Raw genomic sequence first — 20,234 nt, forward strand, 5'->3', positions numbered from 1 at the left:
CTACAAAGGCAAGGTCACTGGGCCCATGTCCCATTATTTGAACCTGATGAAGTTTTCATAGTACTGAGAGGAGAAGACTGGGCCAAGAAGAAACCTCACCTTTGACATCACACTGAACTGTGCTCAACATCCCAATCTGACCCCTTGCAGGCTGGTTTTGGCCTGAGGATGAAGTGGAGTTTTTCTGTGAGTCTCCAAATACTCACCAGTTCCTCCTGCAGAGCAGGCACAACACATAGCACTTTAACTCTGACATGAGCCAATAGAAAATGACTCATTTTCATTTCCAAGTGAAAGACCATAAGTGGCTATTTGGAAATGGAAGGAGACACCATGATTGCTCCTATACTCTGCAAGTAAAATACATCTGCATTGCGAGGAAAGCCAAGGACTTTAGATAAACATAGAAACCTAGAAGGCAAGGGCAGTTGTTATCTCGGCCCCATTTAACAATAGTTCTTTCAACTCTACTAATAAAACAGTAAAAAAAGGAAAACAAAATGATTCCAGATCCATGCACTAAGCAGAAAGAAAGACAAGGGAGATAGCATGGTAGCAAATGTTTAATCTAAAATTACTGACAGTTTTTCCACTTACAGATAGCATCTTGATGAAACCTGAAAAGCTATTACTGGTAAAATAACCATAACAGGTGAATTTTTTACATTAAAATCTCTAAAAATTGTCCTAAGGTCATACAGCAAGTGAAGAAATATTATTTTTAATCTACGAAATCATAATAAGAAGAGGGAGAATCTGAGTAGTACTTGAGCCATGACATCCTTCTTCCCTCTGAAAATCACCTTCAGCTCAGTTTGAAGAAAAGTCCTTTCTGGACAAATGTGGTCAGGAAGATTGGACTCCTTCACCCTTATTTACCCGTCAAGCCTATCCTACCTTACCAACAGTGACAGACTGGCAGCATTTCTCATCCTTTACAAATCTGAGTGGTGAGTGCAGCCAACACCAACTTACTGCTTCTCTATTCATAGCACAGTGGCTCTAGGCCAGCCACTACACCCTAAGAATACAGGGAGCCCAGCAGCCCCCATTCTAGCTCCCTCACATGAATACAGGGAGAGGCTGGTTGAGAAGACCAGAGGCTAACATTCACCACTCAGAGCCCAGAGCTGTGCCTCAGAGATATTGTTCAGGAGGAAAAGAAGTCCAAAATTAAAGAGAAACCAAAGCTCTCCTCAAAGGGAATGACTTTACTTGAAGCAGTGTGGGAATTTCAAAGGGTTCTCTTCAAAAGAGTGAAGATTTAAATGGTAAGTAATGTAGAGGGGACTGGAATCCCAATAAGAGTTATAAGAGAAACCATGGGCCATCAATTTTACCCAACAGAATTAGGAAAAGAGACAGGTACCAATGGTCCTTCTGGGGGTCAGAAAAATCCTGAAAGATTGGCCACAAAAACCAACCCTGCAAAGGAAACCAAATATAATTATATGAGACAGTGGAGCAACTTACACCCAAAGACATTGCAAAAAACAATAGAGCAATCACTACAGCTGATGATTAGTAGGCCTAACAGCTCTGTGCAATACCAATAGAGACACACAGATTAATAGAAAGATTAAGGGAAGAGACAAAAAAGGAGAGCACTGCTAAAACTACTGTCATCCCAGGTGATATCCCAAAACTGCACTTTCTGAGGGACATCATCAGAGGTTTCACATTGCAGGGAAAATAGACTTCCACAGAAGAATCCAAACAAGTCACTAAACAAACATGCAAACAACACCAACTTGTGCCCTAGAAAAGCAGAAGATAAATCACTATCCAGTGTTGCTGCACTATTTTACTTAAAATATCCACCTTTTAATAAAAACTGCGAGAATTATAAGAAGCAAGGAAGTATGAGCCATATTCTGAAAAAATTTCAAGCAACAGTAACTACTTGTGAGAGGACCTAGATATTGCATTTGAAAGCAGGACTTTCAAAGCAGAAATTTAAAATATGTTTACAGAACTGAAGGAAATCGCACTTAAAAAAATACAGGAAGATATGATATAATACCTAATCAAATACAGAATGTCAATGCTGAGACAAAATTCTTTTTTAAGAACAAAGTAGAAATTATGGAGTTGAAATGTATAACTGAAATTAAAATTTTACTAGAGGGGCTCAATGGTAGCAAAAGAAAACATCAATGAATCACAAAAACAGCAGGTCAAGCAGAAATAGACAATTCAACAATAAGAGTTGTACATTCCAACACTGTGTTTCGAATAATGCATAGGACAACTAATCAGAAGGTCAACAAAGATGAGAAGATGTTTCCCTTGCTGGTTTTGCTCAGAGGATAGAGCATCACTCCCCAGACTTAACAGTTCTGGTCAAGGGCATGTACCTCAATTGTAGGCTCAATCCCTGTTCCTGGACGGGGCACATGTGGGAGTCACCAATCAATGTGACTCTCATATCAATGCTACTTTAATAAAAAACATTGAGAAAGTTACTAAAATCAGGAATGAAAGAAGAAAGCATTATTATAAGTTTATGAAAATAAAACACTTATAAATATAAATTTTAAACCATTTATGTTCCCCCAATAGTAGATAGCAGAGATAAAATGGAAAAATCCATACACTACCAAATTTGACTCAACAAAAAAATGGAACATCTAAATAGATATAAAATACATAATGGGATTACATTACTGATATATAACATTTCCTGCAAAGAAAAGCCCAAGCCCACATGGCTTCACTAGTAAATTCTACCCAATTTAAAAAAATAATAATAATATTAATTATTCACAAGCTCTTCCAGAAAATTGAAGAGGAGAAATATATTCCAACTCATTCTATGGTGCCAGTATTGTCTGGATATCAAACCAGAAAAGGACATCAGAATAAATAAATAAATAACTACAGATCAGTATCTCCTACAGGTCTCAATGCAAAAATTCTCAGCAAAATACTAACATAAATAATCCACCAATATTATAAAAATGAGTACACCCATGACCAAGTGCAATTTATCCTAGGAATGTAATATGGGTTTAACATTCATAAATCAATTAATGTAATCTGTATATTACCTAATAATAGAAAAACATGTAAATTGACTGTACCTCTACTACACCTACAGTCAAATCGGAGTGCATATGCAAATTAATCCAACAAAGATGGTGATTAATTTGCATACATACCTGGGTCCCAGGAACCTCCTTGGCACCCAGGTCACTCCCAGCCAGCTGAGCCTGCGATCAGAGGGGCTAGGGGTGTCCACTTCACAAGCCTAAAGCCTGGGGCAGAGGCTTTAGGCTTGGGAAGGGGCCAAGCCTGCAATTGGAGGGAAGGGAAAAAATCAGTGGAAACATATCCTCAGGTGAGGATAAAAAGAAAAAGAAAGAAAGAAATGTCATATCCTATGAAAGACACATCTTGAAAATGCCTAATGAAAGTTGTCATTTTTTTATGGTGAAGGGACTGGAGTCCCTGCTGATGAAACTACCTTAGTGGCTGCAGTGGCTGGCAGTGGCTGTAGCAGCGGGGTGATGGGGCTGGCAAATTTCCCTGATCAGCCTGGTGGCCTCCAGCAAAGGGAGGCCAGACTGCAGCTTAGGTCCTCTCCCAATGGGAAGCAGACCTAAGCCATCAGTAGGACATCCCCTGAGGGCTCCCAGGATGTGAGAGGCAGCAGGTTGGGCTGATGGACTCTTCCCCAGTGCATGAATTTCGTCCACCAGGCCCCTAGTATCAATATAATAAAGTAGAAAAAACACTTGATAATCTCACCAGATTTAGAAATAGCATGTCACAAAATTGAACACCCTTTCATAATAAAATCACCTAACAATCTAGGAAGAAAAAAAAAACTTTCACAACCTATTAAAAGGCTTCTATGCATAGCTACTACCATATTTAATAATGACACACTGAAAGCTTTGTCTTCTTTTTGCTCTTGTCACTTCATTTCTTTTCTTTTTTTAAACATATTTTATTGATTTCTTACAGAGAGGATGAGAGAGGGATAGAGAGCTAGAAACATTGATAAGAGAGAAACATCAACCAGCTGCCTCCTGCACACCCTCAACCAGGGATGTGCCCACAACCAATGTATATGCCCCTGAACAGAATCGAACCTGGGACCCTTCAGTCCGCAGACCAACGCTCTATCCACTGAGCCAAACCGGTTTCGGTGCTTCATTTCAACTTTATACAGGAGGTTTTAACTAGGACAATAAGGCAAGAAAAGACACCTTAAGAAATTAGAAAAGGTCAACATCAAGCAGTCCATGTGATACAGCACATTACCAATATAAAAGATAAAATTATTTTATAATCTCAATAGATAAATAGAGATCATTTCACAAAATTCAATATCCTTCCATCATAAAACTCTTAATAAATTGTGTACAAAAAAAATATACATCAACATAATAATGGCCGTATATGACAAGCCCGGAACTAAGATCATACTTAACAATAAAAAGCTGGAAACTTTTCCTTTAAGATCAGGAAAAATACATGATCACACTTTAACCACATTCATTCAGTGTAGTACTAGAAGTCCTAGCCAGAGCAATTGAGCATTTTAAAAAAATGTTCCAAAACGGAACAGAAAATTTAAAATTGTCTCTACTTGCAAATTACATATCTTATATACAGTAAATTGTGAATTTTATACACATGTACACACACACACACACACACACACACACACACATCACTGAAAAATTCTAAGCAAATGCAGTAAATTTGTAGGAAACAAAATCTATATAAAATAGTTTATATGCTATTGCACTAATAATGATTTACCAGATTGTCAAATCTGGTTGGCAGGGAAGGGGAGTTGGTAGCAACCAGGCCTGCAGTGAGACAACCAGGCCTATAGGGGAGAGCAGTTAGGGGTTACCAGGCCAACAGGAGAAGGCAGTTAGGGGAAATTGGGCCAGCAGGGGAGCAGTTAGGCATTGATCAGGCTGGCAGAGGAGTGGTTAGGCGGTTCTCAGATTGGCAGGCAGAAGTGGTTAGGGGCAATCAGGCAGGCAGGCAGGAGAATGGTTGGGAGTCAGTAGTCCTGGATTGTGAGAGGGATGTCTGATTGCTGGTTTAGGCCCAATCACTGTAAACTCGTATTTGGACATCCTCTGACTGGTAACAGATTGGAAAGGGTGCAGGCTGGGCTGAGGGACAACCCCGTCCCAATTTTCAAATTTTATGCACTGGGCCTCTAGTTTACAATAACAACATAAAGAATACAACACCTAGGATTAAATTTAACCAAGAAGTTGAAAAGCCTGTATATTTGAAAAGTATAAGATATTGATGAAATAAATTATCTTTCATCAATATCTTATATATGGCACAAATAAATGTAAAATATTTTAGCCTTATTGAATAATTAATATTTTTATAATATTCTGTGGGGGCCCTGTCCAGATTATGCCAGATGTTGAAAGCCAATCTGAGCATGGGAATCCTAATCAGAGTATGCTGGATGTTCAAAGCCAAGGTCAATTTCCCAGATGCAGGTGCAAAACTAAGGATACAGCAATTTTATTGTACTATACAAGAACGCCCTTCTACAACCCGAAAAACGAATATCACTAGTTGGGCAAGAATCCTCTTTTGTCTAAGTTGGTATAAATATGTTGTTAACCAGCCAGTGAGAGGCTGCTTTTATGTAAGTCTGGGCTACAGTGATGGCTCCTATGGCTACTGTGTTTCCAATAGCTGCTATCTTAGGAACAACTACCATGTGAGGCTACTTTGAAGAACTGTTTTATCTGATGGCTCCTTAGCAGCAATGGCTACTTGGGCTACAATAAAGACTCTCTTTCATGCCCACACTTCTCATGTCTTCTCCATCAGATACCCAGTGTCCAAGGAGATCCAGTCCCTAGAAGAGGGACTCATAACCAGCATGTCCATACTACTCAAAGCAATCTACAGATTCAGTGAAATTTCTGTAAAAATTCAAAGGGCATTTTTACATATATTTTTAAGAAACCATCCTAAATTTCTTATAGAAAAACAAAGATTCTGAATAGCCAAAGCAGTCTTAAGAAAGAATAACAGACCTGGAGGCATCACACATCCTGAATTCAAATTATATTACAAAATTATATTAATCAAAATATTATGATATTGTCATACATACAGACATGTAGATCAATGAAACAAAATAGAGACCCTAGAAATAAATGGTCCATTTATTTATAACCAATGAGTCAATAATTAGCAATGGGAAGAGGATAATCTCTTCACTAAAATATGCTGCAAAAACTGGATACCCAGGTGCACAAGAATAAAATTTGATTCCTATGTGGCATCATACACAACAATAAACTGCAAATGGTTTAAGAATTGAGCACATGGTTGCAAATATAAAAATCCTTAAAGAAAACAAACAGGTAAGTTGCTTGTCATTGGTCTTGGCAGTGATTGCTTGAATTTGACACCAAAAGTAAGGAAACAAAAACAAAAATAAATAAGTGGGGTTATGTCAAATTAAAAAGCATTTGCACAGCAAAAGACATTATCAACAAAATTAAAAGGCAATTTGTAGAATGAGTAAAAATATCTGCAAGTCATATCTGATAAGGGATTAGTATTCAGTATATATAGAAATCTCATATAACTCAATAGCAAAAACAAAAACACAAGCCATCCAATTTTTAAAAATGGGTAGAGGAATTAAATACACTTTTTTTCCATAGAAGACATATAAATGGACAAACAAAAACGGTGCCTGACATCTCTAGCAGGGAAATGCAAACCAAACCCTCAATGAGAAATTACCTCACTCACACCTGTTAAAATAGCTATTATTAAAAACAAACAAACAAACAAACAAAAACTAGTGGCCAGTGCACAAAATTTGTGCATGAGAAAGGGGGCAGGGATGTCCTCAGCCCAGCCTGCATTGTCAAATCTGGGAGCCCTCAAAGAATGTCCAACTGCCGGTTTACAGAGATCAGGACTAAATCAGCAGTTGGACATTCCTCTTGCAATACGAAACTTCTGGCTTCCAACCGCTCACCTACCTGTCTGCCTGATTGCCCCTAACCACTCTGCCTACCAGCCTGCTTACCTCCAACTGCCCCTCGTGCCAGTGTGCTTGCCCCCAACTGCCCCCTATTGTCCTGCTAGCCTCCAACTGACCCCTTGCTGGCTTGCTCACTCCAATCTACCCCCCCACTGTCCTTATCATTCCCAACTGACCCCCACTGGCCTGATCACCCACAACTGCCCTCCCCTCTTGGCCTCTAACCTCCTCTACCTTGGCCCCACCACAGTGGCATTGTCCAGAAGAATGTCCAGAAGGTCTCCTGGAAAGTATTTCAGTCTAATTAGCATATTACCCTTTTATTAGTATAGGTAGAGGCCTGGTGCACAGGTGGAGGCCTGCTGGTTTGCCCTGAATGGTGAACTGGATCAGGATGGGGTTTCCTTGGGGTATGGGGTGGCCTTGGTGAGTGAGGCCTGTGGTGGTTTGTAGGCTGGCCACACACCCCAGCATGGACTCTTACTCCATGGTGGCATGACCAGCCTGTAAAAGGGGATGAGAGCCATTTTAAGACTGGCCACAGCCCCTTCAAGTTTGGAATTCCTACCTTGGTGCCTGGCCAGCCTGGGTGAGGGTCTGATGGCTGTTTGCAGGCAGGCCATGCCCCGCAGTGGGGACTCTTAATCCATAGGTATGTGGCCACCCTGGATAAAAGGCTGATGGTGATATTTAGGCTGGCCACAACTCCTTCAGTGTTGGGGTCCCCAGTGGGGTGTCTGGCCAGCCTGGGTAAGGGGCTGATGGCTGTTTGCAGGCTGGCCAAACCTCCCAGCAGGGACCCTCACCCCTTGGGAGTGTAGCCAGCCTGGGTAAGGGGCTGAGGGCAATTTTCAGGCTGGCCACACACCCCAGCGACTCAGGCCCACAGCCACTCCTTGAGCAGAGGCCAGGGCTCTTCCAGTCCCTCTTTTTTGTTTATTTTTGTTTCAGCCACTCCTTGAGCAGAGGCCAGGGTGGGCGGGAAGCTTGAATTCCTCTGTCACTGTGGGAATCCCAAGCCTCCTGCTTGCTCACTCCAGCTCTGTGGCTGCTGCCATCTTTGTTGGGATAATTTGCATACTCGCTCCTGATTGGCTGGTGGGTATAGAGGAGGGACAGGCAATTTGCATGTTTCTCTTTTATTAGTGTAGATAAGATATAACAAGTCTGGTGAGGATGGGGAGAAATTAGAAACTTTATATACTATCCATAGGAATGAAACTTAGTGCAGATTCTATGAAAAACAGTATGGAGTCTTAAAAAAAATCAAAAATTGAAGCACCATAAGATCCATATAAGATCTTTCCTGTCTATGGATCTATGGATGAATAGATGATGATGATGTGATACACACATACACACACACACACACACACACACACACACACACATACACACACACAAACACACACACGCACACCCTAGGAGTCCGGTGCACAAAATTAGTGCACTGGGGGGTAGAGGGGGAGGGTGTCCTTCATCCAAGACTGCCATCTCTCATATACTGGGAGCCCTCAAGGGATGTCCTACTGATGGCTTAGGGCTTGGCAGAGGCTTGGGGCCTGGGCAGGGGCGGAGCCTGTGACCAGAGGGTGCTGGGGGTCCCTGCCTGGGCCCCAAGCCCCACCAAAGGCTTGAGACCTGGGCAGGGGCAGAGCCCGTAATCAGAGGGGGGGCCCTGCCCAGGTCTGAGGCTTTAGGCCTTGGCAGGGGTGGAGATGATAGGGGTGAACTACAGAGTAAACACCTTTTCTGAGTGCTCATTGACTAAGCTTCCTATATGCCAACTGGTAATATCCTTAGTAACTTGGGTAATGAGAATCCAAAAAGGTTATCTTATCTACCACTCTCCTGGAGGAAAAAAAATGATGGGTCTGCTGCTCGACGCCTAAGAAATGTCATATCCTGCCCTAGCTGTTTTGGCTCAGTGGATAATGCTTAGACTTACTGACCTCAGGGTCTGGATTAGATACTGATCAAGGGCATGTACCAAGGTTTCAGGCTCCTCTCTGGCTGGGGCCCAGGTCAGGGATCATTCAGGAGGCAACGAATCAAGGTGTTCCTCTCACTTTGATGTTTCTCTCTGTCTTTCCCTTTCTCTTCAGATTCTCGAGAAATCAATGGAATCATATCCTCAGGTGAGGGGGGGAAAAAAGGAAGAAACAAAGAAATGTCATCTCTCATGAAAAAGACATCTTGAAAATGCCTAAAGAAAGTTATTTTTTTATGTTTAAGGGACTAGAGTTCATGTTGAAGAAAACACCGTGGTGGCTGCAGTGACTGGCAGTGGCTGCAGCAGCGGGGTGATGGGGCTGGTGCCTTCCCACAAAGGGAGGCCAGACTGTGGCTTAGGCCTGCTCCCCATACTTGGGGCCTGGGCAGGAGCCCCCCAGCTCCCTCCAATAACCCATTGTTCCCCTGCCAAGGTCTAAGCCACTGGCAAAGGATTGGGATCTGGAAAATGGCCCCCCAGCTCCCTCTGATCATGAGCTCCACCCCTACCCAGGAGCCCCATGGCTCAGGCCCTTCTCAGATTGTTCAGGACCCATGCGCCATCCTCAGAGTGACCTGGGTGCTGAGAAGTTCCCAGGACCAGGCTGCTGGGCATTTATATATGCAAATTAGCCCCCATATTTGTTGGATTAATTTGCATACTCACTCTGATTGGATGTGGGAGTAGCAGAGATAAAGTCAATTTACATGTTTGTCTATTATTAGGTACTAGCAGCCTGGTGCAAGTAATTTGTGCTTTGGGGGGGTGGGGAGGTGGGGTGGGTGCTGCTTTCTGTTTTCAGGACGATTATTCCTGAAATAATTAAGGAAAGGGGGCTCAATCCTTTCTTGGTTGCTTGTTCCTCCCCAGGACCTTCATCTTTATTCTCATCCTCAGCTTCTCAGGCATCTTCTCCACCTTCATCTCCTACTTCTTCCTCCTTTGTATCCTCAAATTTTTCCTTGGTGCCTTTTTCCTCTCCCTCTCCTTCCTCTTTGTCAGCCACTTCCTTCTCCTTCTCCTCTTCAGCTTCTCCTTCAGAGGGGTTTCCTCTTAGCTTCCTAATGGTCTCCTCCACCTCAATCTGCTCCTCCTGGATGTTGCTAGTGTGGTAAGAAGGGAAGGAGCAAGCTGACATCAAGTAGGAGCTAGTCTATAAACCAAATTAGGCAGATCGACCAAAGATCTGGGAACTCTGCGTATAGCCACTGGCTATGCTCCCCATGCTGGTGAAACTGAGCTGGGTTTCCTCACCTTCCAAGAGTTTCCTATAAGCTGCAATGTCAATATCCAAAGCAAAATTGAGGAGGTCCTAGTATTCTTTTAAATATCATGCCATTTCACTCTTTGTAGTTCTCAACTCATTTTCTAATTTGTTGATTGTGTCCTACAGAGCACTAACATTGGAGTTCTGCTTATCCTCCAGCTCTCACAGCTGCTTTCCCAGAGCTTCGTTCATGCCCCGGCATGCTTTGATCTCCAGGATCTTGGCCTTGAACAGGCAGCAGCTTTCAGACACCTTGTTCTTGATGGTGTGCACCCCATAGGTGTTCTTGGCAGTGTTTTGGTCAGCATGGTCAGCAGCTCTTGTACCATTTTTCTGCTTTCTGCATGTCCTTGGCAGCCAGCTTCTCGTACTGGGAACCGATGTCCTTGAGCACTGCAGAGAGGTCTGACTTGGAGAATGTATCCATCTCCACGAAGATCTGAGTGTACTGATCTGCACCTGCAGCTCAGCCATCTCCTCTTCATGCACCTTCTTCAGAAAGGAGATTTAGTCCATCAGGCTGTTGATGCTGATGCGTTATCAAGCTCAGCACCAGCAAGAGCAGCCTCGTCTGCACTTTTGCATGCCTCTATCAGCCAGCCCACTGTATCATCGTGGTTCAGCACCTCTTCCTGGTAGCATGCCTACAGTGTGCTCCCAATCCCTTCCAAGCCCTGGTGCCTGGTAACTTCCCACTGCCCTCTCCTCACCAGGGACTGGGAGCAGTGGGCTGGGAAACAGGCATCCCGTTTTCATTAAAATGTTCAACCCTAGCCTGCTCCACTGGTGTCCACAGGCAGCCTGGGACATACAGTGATCCCAAAGACCCTACCAGGGTCCCCGATGGCGGCCTCCATGCAGCGGGCAGCATCAGGTTCAGCCCCCCTGGTCTGCCCAGTTACCAATGGCTGCCTGGACCCTGCGGGCAGTGTCAGGTGCTTCCTACATGGCCTGCCTCAGCCCTGATGGTGGCCTGGACCTCACAGGTGGCGATAGGTGCTGCCTGCCAGGCCTGCCCAACTCTAATGGCTGCATGGACCCTGCGGGAGGTGTCAGGAACTGTCTGCCAGGCCTTCCCAGTCCCGGATGGCAGGCTGGACCCCACAGGCTTTGTGAGGTGCTTCCCGCCACTACTGTCCTATTCGCAATGGCTGCCTGGACCTCAATGGAGGCATCCACCAGGCCTGCCGGGTACCCAATGGCAACCTGGACCCCAAAGCAGCATCAGGAACAGACCACCATCCTACCCAACACCAATGGCAGCCTGGACCCTGCAGGTGGTGACAGGAGATGTCCACCCAGCCTGCACCATTACTGATGGAAAACTGGACTCTGCAGGAGACGTCAGGTACTGTCTGTCTGGCCTGTCCAGTCCCTGATGGCCAACTGGACCCTGAGGCAGCATCAGGTGCAGCCTCCCATGCCTACCTGTTTACAGATGGCAGGTTGAACCCACAGGCAGCATCCGGCACTGCCCGCCTGGCCTGCCTGTTCCCCCAAGGAGGACTGGACCCTGTAGCAGTGTCAGACACAGCCCACCCCTCTTGCATATGCAAATTTACCCTCCATCTTTTGTTGTATTAATTTGCATATCACTCCTGATTGCTGTGGGCATAGAGAAGGTACAGTCAATTAGCATTTTTCTCCTTTATTAGTGTGGATGATACACACAGTTGGGCAAAAGTAGGTTTACAGTTACTAGTGTGCAAAATAAATCATATAATAATTTATAAAAAATGCACAATTCAAATTTTGTTTTGAGTACTTATAACTGTAAACATACTTTTGCCCATGTATGTGAGTGAGTGTGTGTGTGTGTGTGTGTGTGTGTGTGTGTGTGTGTGTTTTCTGCCCTGAGGATAAGAAGACATCTTGCCATTTACAGATGGAACTTGAGGGCACTTGCAAAGTATACATTAGTCTTAATGAAGAAAATAAACACTATATGATGTCTTTTGTGTGTGTGTGTGTGTGTGTGTGTGTATGTGTGTGTATGTATATTTTTAAAATCAAACTCATAGAAATGGAGAGTAGAATGGTGGTTATCAAACCCTGGTGGATGGGAGGAATTGGGAGATGTTGGTCAAACAGGAAAAACTTCCAGTTAGAGATGAAGTTTTTTCCCCAATTCTGGGGATTGAATGCACAGCTACAGTGGTTATAGCTAACAACCATGTATTATGTACTTGAAAGTTGCTTAGAGAGTAGATCTTTAATGTTCTCAATACAGAAAAGATATAGTAATTGTGGCACCTAATGCAGGTGTTAACAAATAGTATGATACTGGTTGTTTTTGAAATATATAAATGTATCAAATCAGGGAGAAACCAAGATGGCGGCCTAGGTAAGCTCCTAAGCTGCCACCTAGCACAACAATTTCAAAACAACTAAAAGACAGAATGGACATCATCCAAAAACACAGGAAAGCTGGAGGAGTGGGAAGTCTAAAACTAGAAAGAAGGAAAGAGGCTCATGGATCGGATTGGGAGTCGCTAAGCACTGAGGTAGGGAGACGCTCGTGCACAGAAGGGTGGCCAAATGCCTGGCTGGCAGGAGGGGAAAGGAAGTCCCCGATTGCACTTAACCCTTTCTGACTGTACTGAACCCCAACCCCGACCGAAACTCCATGGACCCAGACTCATATGGAGTCTGGACTGTAGAGAAAGGCACCCAGGAACTCAGAGACTGGGAGACTGGGGGAGCTGGGAGCCACAGCAGGCAAGGTCTACAGTCATGTGTGCTAGTGAGTACGTGCAGAGAGCTCTGACCTCAAAGGTTGCTGTGGCCTCTCAATAGTGGAAGGAGTTAGAAGCTCCAGACTACAGAGACACAAGCCAATTCTTAGCAAGCCCCTTGGGCACCCACGCTCTTGCATGGAATCTGAATGGTCAGGCATAAACTCATGGGAGCCAGGGAAGGCAGAGGTCAGGCGGAAACTCAGGCAGCACACAAGGGCAGGGCTGATGAGAAGCCAAGAATGTCATCTCAGCCCTGAGACTCCACACCATCCAAGCTGAGCACAGAGGCTTTTACAATTTTGCAAATTTGATCCTATATGACTGTCTCCAATACAGAAGGTATCCCAGAATAGACACAGCTGATATTCACATCTAATGTGCCTGGAGGTCAATTCCTCCCAGTGATATCAACAACAATCCAGTCTAATGGGCCTGGAGGTCTAATGCAAGTCTAATGCAAGGCTATTCATGCAGTCCACAAAGGGGAGCACAAAGAGTGTCTACCTCAGGTAATTGGGGAGGCTGACCCACTGGCCAATATAAGACACCAAGCACACAAAGCAACCCTACCAACTCTGGGAAGCAGCGAAAATGCCAAGAAATGAAAATAGATCTCAAAAGAAAGAGATGGAGGAGAACAAAAAACTGGATATAGAATTCAAAACCAGTTATAAGGCTTTTCAAGAATTTCTTAGAAAGGCTGATAAATTTAATGAGACCCAACTAGAAATTAAACATAAACTGACTTAAATAAAAATATATATACAGAGATCTAACAGCAGACAGGAGGACCACATGAATCAAGTCAAATATTTGGAATACAGAGAGCCAAAGGACACTCCTCTGGAGAAGTAAGAAGAAAAGAGAATCCAGAAAGTTGAAGATAGTGTAAGGAGTCTCTGGGACAACTTCGAGCATACCAACATCAGAATTATGGGGGTGCCAGAAGAAGAAAAAGTGCAAGATACTGAAAACCTATTTGAAGAAATAATGTCAGAAAACTTTCCCCAACAGGTGAAAAAAATAGACTTACAATGACAGGAAGTGCACAGAACCCCAAACAAGAGGAATCCAAGAGGACCACACCAAGACACATCATAATTAAAATGCCAAGGACAAAAGACAAATAGAGGATCTCTCAAGAAGCAAGAGAAAAGCTGTTAATTACCTGTAAGAGAGCACCAATATGATTGTCAGCTGATTTTCCAACAGAAACTATGCAGGCCAGACAGGAGTGGGAAGAAATATTCAAAGTGATGAATAGCAAGAACCTACAACCAAGAGTACTGTATCCAGCAAAGTTATCATTAAGAATTGAAGGGCAGATAAAGAGCTTCGCAGATAAGGAAAAGCTAAAGGAGTTCATCACCACCAAACCAGTATTATATGAAATGCTGAAAGGTATTCTTTAAGAAGAGGAAGAAGAAGAAAAAATATAAAAATTATGATCAACAAATACATATATATCAAAAAGTGAATCTAAAAGTCAAGTGAATTAAAAATCTGAGGAACAGAATAAAATGGTGAATATAATAGAATCAGGGGCAAAGAAAGGGAGTGGAATGATAATTATCAGGGAGGAAGGGGAATGGGGGGTGCAGGAAGATACTGGACTAAAATCGTACACCTATGGATGAGGACATTGGAGGGGTTGGAGGGGAGTTAAGGGCAGAGGGTGGGTTGGGAACCGGGTGGAAGGGAGCTATGGGGGGAAAAAGGAGAAACAATTGTAATAATCTGAGCAATAAACATTTATTTAAAAAAATAGAAATAAATGTATCAAATCAACACATTATATACTTCAAACTTATACAATGGCACCTCATCAACTATATTGATAAAGCTGATGGGGAAAAAAGTAGTTGGATCTGGGTTCTTCACTAGAGATAAGGAGCTGGCAAGAATGGGTGAAAATCAGACCTCAGGCGATTAGCTTTAGGTTAAGTGAAACCCCTCACTATATGGGCAAAGTCACCTCCAGGAGTGTGTATGAGTTAAGTAAGGTTTGGTCATTAACAGGTAGTCTCCCTCCCTCAATTCAGGAACTGGCAATTTTCCTCACCTTTTCATGACCTTATGGTAGGAGACACCTACAAATATAGCCAGAGTAAATCCTGAGGGAAAGTTTTCACACTCTCCCTGCTAGTCCATTTTCAATAATTGGAAAAACCTTCCTTTCCTTTGAAAAAGATGAGATTTTTCATGTGATTCCTTGCCCAAGGACCACCTTGGTGGCACTGTTTCAAGGAAAAGGGGTCTCGGTTTATAGGTAAAGACCTAAAGCAAACAGAATTAAGATTAGGGATCAAGGCTAGAAGTTAAAACAGGGCTCAGAAACCTAAAATGCTCTTCTCTGAGGTTGTAGCCCCTGTGTGAGACAAGCTGTTGTGTCACAGGGGCCTTCTGAGGACATCACTACAGCATCAAGCAGGGCTTCACAGTGGGAACTTCCCAAACCAATGCTTCACTGGTGAATGTTACTGTCTCTTTAATGTTCCAGCCCTGGGCCCCACCCCCTGGGGCTTCCTGCCTCTGAGGTCTGAGAGGCAAGGCACTTCCCTGTGTGCTGGGAGGAAGAGCCTGCTGAACTCACAACCAGAGGACAGCAGGAGATCAGGGGCTTCTGGGGCCATCTTCAGAGCTTGTCACCAATTCTGCAGGAAAGGTGAGCTTCAGCAGGGGAAGGAAGTGGTCCACAGAGTAGGAGCTGTGAGGACCTGGAAGAATTCAGTGCCTGTAAAAAGCTCGCTGAGTGAGTACCTTGGTTCTAGTAAGTACCAGGAAGGGGAGCTGGACCTAGAAATAGTAACTCCACACTCCCAGGTGTGTAAGGATGTCTGAGTTTCACACTCAATAGCTTCAGGAGCATCAGCAAGTATCTCCTCCAGCCTGGATGCCCACGTTGTTACTCGGGACTGTGCACTGTACACAGGGACTCAGCAAGCACAGAAGGTTCCATTGTGTTAAACAATGATTGATTGGTTAGAGCCACTTTATTTGGAGAAACCTCAGCTTTGGGGGGCCAAGGATGTCAGATGTTGGAGGGGAGTGTCCCAGTCTCTCCAGGACACTGATCATATTTAGACACATGAGACAGGACAGTGAGCTGACTTCCCAAGAGCATTGTCAGAGGCTCCAGATCACCTGAGACATGTTTCTTTTCCATTTTTCAAAACAAAAATTCCAGTTCTACTCTTGTACATCTCCCAGGCCATCTACCATAATTGGATTCTTAGTTCACTGAGAAAATTTTCAAGTTTTCTTAAGCCTCCCCTGTCTTCTAAATCTCCTGGAAAATTCTAGTATCTATAGGTTTTATCATGGACATAGAATTACCAAAGAAAAATAATAACTATAGCTTTCTTACTGGCATGAGTGTTAAATCTCCACTCTGCCTCTTGGATTTAATGTCCCTGAAAAAAACAAAATCAAGCTCATGAAATGCTCTCACAATATTATTCCCATCACTTCCCAACCCTTCCAGTGTTTTCCCTTCAATTCTAATGTTCAGGGTAAATGAGAAAGATGACTTTGTCACAGTGGTGTCACCAGCTCTTTGAGTTGAGCTGACACGTCATAGGTATTTATATCTATTTGAAGAATGAATTAACAGTGTTTGCGATTTTTTCAGGTAAGCATGGGAGGACGGAAGATTGCAAGAGATGAAGAAAGTGTCTATGGTAAGGACATGTGCACTGCATACTTACCTCCAGTTATGAGCCCTGGATAGTAATAAAAATGGGAAAACTCAGAACTGAGCAGATAACCCCAAACCGGTCTCTGAGGTGTCTCAGGTAAAACAGCAAGAGCTCTGAGACATGCATTTTAGTTGGGTCCTTGCCTCTGTCAAGCTGGAAGAATATGAACTTCCCTGACTATCCTGAGCCTCCATTCCCCAAGAGTAAAATGAGGATAATAAACCTACTTTGACCTGCACAGAAGATGATGTACACGGTATCAGGTCATGCACTAGAGGGATACACCAGGTAGAATGTTAGAGAAAATGGAGGGTTAAACAGGTGTCTTATTGGCAGGCACCTTATTATGAGGGAGGGTAAGGGATATGAGGAGGGAGGGGAAGGAGGAAGTGGATGGAGTGAGAGAAGGAAGAAGGAAAAGGGGAATATCATTCAATCCTCTCAACAGCCTCGGGAGAAACAACTTTTACCATTATCCCCATTTTTGCACCAAGTTTTAACACTTGATTGGCAACTTCCAAGATGGCATAGCTGGCCCATCAAAGGGCAGTGAATCAAATCCTGGGTGTCTGGGACTCTAGACAGCTCTTCATGCCCAGGCCTGCTGCCCCCTCATGCCCATCTTTCGTGGGCAGGCTGGAATCTGGGAGAAGTATGGCAGAGGCCACTGAAGCCTCAAATAGGGCCGTTCAAAGGTTGTGGGGGAGCAGGAATAATGGGTGAGGCCATACCTGTAATTAGAAAGGAGCATCCTCTGGAGCAAAGTTGGAGAACATCTTGCCCTCAGGCTGTTTAAGTCCCCCTAAATCATCTGCTCTGGCCCTGCTAGGGAAACAGCAGTCAGTTCTCAAAATTCAATAAATCTAGGAGCTCTTTTCATAGCATCATACATTTATATTAAGTGAATTATATTAACTGAATGAGGTTATAAATATCCAAATAGTCCTTGGAAGAGAAAAGGTTCCCCACCTCTGCTCTAGAGTAAAGCCCACCAGGTGTTGAGCATCAACAGATGCATGTGATAAAAACAGGAAAAGGTGGTGAAGAGCCCCTGGAGTTCAGAAAGCTCTGAACAATGACCTCAGTAAGGCTTTGATTGGAAAGCAGAATTGAGGTACTGCTGTTCTTGTTCAAAAAGCCTCTGGGGGTCCAGGTAACCAGGATTCCTTGCTTTAAGGCTTGGAAGCTCACAGATCACTTGTCCTCTAGGCTCTGAAGACAGCATGAAGGCCCCGCTGAGGCTCATCCTGGTTGGGAAGACAGGGGCTGGGAAGAGCGCCACAGGGAACAGCATCCTGGGCCACAGGCGCTTTGTCTCCAGACTTGCAGCCACCTCGGTGACCAGAACCTGCGAGGTGGGGAGCCGCACCTGGGATAGAAGGCATGTAGAAGTCATGGACACCCCGGACCTTTTTAGCTCCCTGGTCTCTAAGACAGACCCAGGGTGCCAGGAGCGAGCCCGTTGCTACCTGCTGTCTGCGCCTGGGCCCCATGCCCTGCTCCTGGTAACTCAGCTGGGCCGCTTCACTGAGCAGGACCAGCAGGCTGTGAGAGCACTCAAGGTCCTGTTTGGGGACAACGTGGTGAAGCGCACCATCGTGCTGTTCACGCGCAAGGAGGACCTGGGTGGGGACTCTCTGCAGGAGTATGTGCAACACACTGACAACCGTGCGCTGAGGGCTCTGGTATCTGATTGTGGGGGTCGAGTGTGTGCCTTTGACAACAAGGCAATGGGAAGGGAGCAGGAGGCCCAGGTGCAGGAGCTGCTGCTGCTGGTGGAGTGCTTGGTGGGGGACCACGCAGGTGCCCCCTACTCCAACGACCTGTACCGCCTGGTGCAGGAGCTGGCTTTCTTAAGGCCTGACGAACAGCTACGAAGGGTGGCAGAGAGGCTGGTGGGCAGCACAAGGGGGCAAGGAAGGTGGAAGCTGTGGAACTGGGTGATGGCTTGGAAGCTGCGCATATCTGCGCTGCTTGGCGTCCTGTTCAAGCCTTGGAGACTGTTCTCCAGAGGCTGGTTCCAGGCTGTGGAAGAGGTCCACACTGAGTGACAGAGTGTATCTAAGTAGGATTTGGACCCATCACCTGACAATCACATCCTTCTGTGGTGTTTGTGCCTCAGAGGCCCACAGGCTTTCCTTGTGTCCCGCCCCTGGCAGTAACCTGCCAACCCAAAGACAAAAGTCCTGCCCAGTCCCATCCTCTTCCCCCCTCCCCCCAAAAAAAACCCTGAGACCTTCTTTTCTCTTACTGAAGCCCAACAACTGTTGTTGCTCTTGCCTGTTTTCCACTGACCTGGATGGTCCTGGAATCATCCCTGGTCTCCCCAGGGGATCAAGAGCCAGAGCCAACACAAAGCCTCAGTCCAGACCCATTTATTTCAATTGAAGCTGAATTACATTAATAAATTCCTTGATGGTTTGACTCAATGGATAGGGCTTCCGCCTATAGACTGAAGGTCCCAGGTTTGATTTTGGTCAAGGGCACATGCCTGGGATGCAGGTTCATCCCCAGTACAGGCCTTGCAGGAGCAGCCGATCAAAGATTCTCTCTCATCATTGGTGTTTCTATCTCTCTCTTCCTCTCCCTTCCTCTCTGAAATCAATAAAAATACTTATTTTTAAAAATGCCTTGAACATTTACATTATGTTAATAGAAATCAATATTGCAGATATTTGTTCATCTGCCATATATCCATTGCACAAAGATACTGCTCTGTCATTCCTAACCACTGTGCAAAAACCATGCACCCAAGTGCAGACACACACACACACACACACACACACACACATACATATACATATTGCAGTATGTGCTCATAAGAATACAAAGCACTGAAGAATGGCCCATTTTTTCCAGAAAGGGACATCTTTTTCCCTGCATCTTCATTCAGACTCTTCAGCAACTTGAATGCAGAGTCTTCTACAAACCCAAGGATAATTTAACTAGACTTAACTAAAGAGTTGAGTTCCTAGGAGCCATTGAGGCCTGCAGAAAGTCTACTTCCAAAAAGGAGTCTTCTCACTGGCTGACACACTGATAGGGTGAGCATAGGCTTTTCTTTAAGAAATGGAGAGGTTTCCATATTTTTATTTCAAACCCAAAATAATGGGCAAGCAGGTCTTTGTGGGCTGAGAACTGGTGATACAAGGTGGGATAAAGAGTCATCCCTCTATTCCATGCAGATCTAGAGGATACAGCTCTCTAGTACAGTTAAATGAGCCAGGTTTGCATGGCTCACCTGTTTATGCACATGTGCTCTGCCCTCGGTATCTCCACAATAACAAACAAACTCAGGCTCACCTCCAAAACTGCTGGGTAATTCCAGATCTCCTCCCTAAAGTATCCTCTGTCTTGTGTCTTTACAGACAAAGTCTCCCAAGTCCCTGGTGTCTTCACCTCACTAAAGAGAGACGAAAAAGGGGGACATAATAATCTGCAACAGCTGAGTGCATATTGGAGCATAAGACCCACAGCCCTGCCTGGAAACCATTAGGAACACAAAGGGAAAAGCCAGTGCCAATGCGAGACT

General features: G+C 44.4%; 1 protein-coding gene across 2 annotated transcripts; it reads left to right on the forward strand.

Annotated features, from left to right (window-relative positions):
* Window positions 1–15,554: 15,554 nt before the first annotated feature.
* On the forward strand, window positions 15,555–19,319 carry LOC311628734 (GTPase IMAP family member 1-like). 2 transcript variants are annotated; one of them, XM_084896238.1, is made up of 3 exons: window positions 15,555–15,669; window positions 16,636–16,684; window positions 17,912–19,319. In XM_084896238.1, exons 2-3 carry the CDS (start codon window positions 16,642–16,644, stop codon window positions 18,751–18,753), a joined length of 885 nt encoding a protein of 294 aa, XP_084752364.1. In that variant the 5' UTR covers window positions 15,555–15,669; window positions 16,636–16,641; the 3' UTR covers window positions 18,754–19,319. The 2 variants fall into 2 exon arrangements, with proteins under 2 accessions (XP_084752364.1, XP_084752365.1); XM_084896239.1 differs by having other exon boundaries at window positions 15,574–15,756.
* Window positions 19,320–20,234: the final 915 nt, after the last annotated feature.

This window comes from Pipistrellus hanaki (assembly GCF_964339955.1).
Source record: "Pipistrellus hanaki genome assembly, chromosome: 10".
NCBI lineage: Eukaryota > Metazoa > Chordata > Mammalia > Chiroptera > Vespertilionidae > Pipistrellus > Pipistrellus hanaki.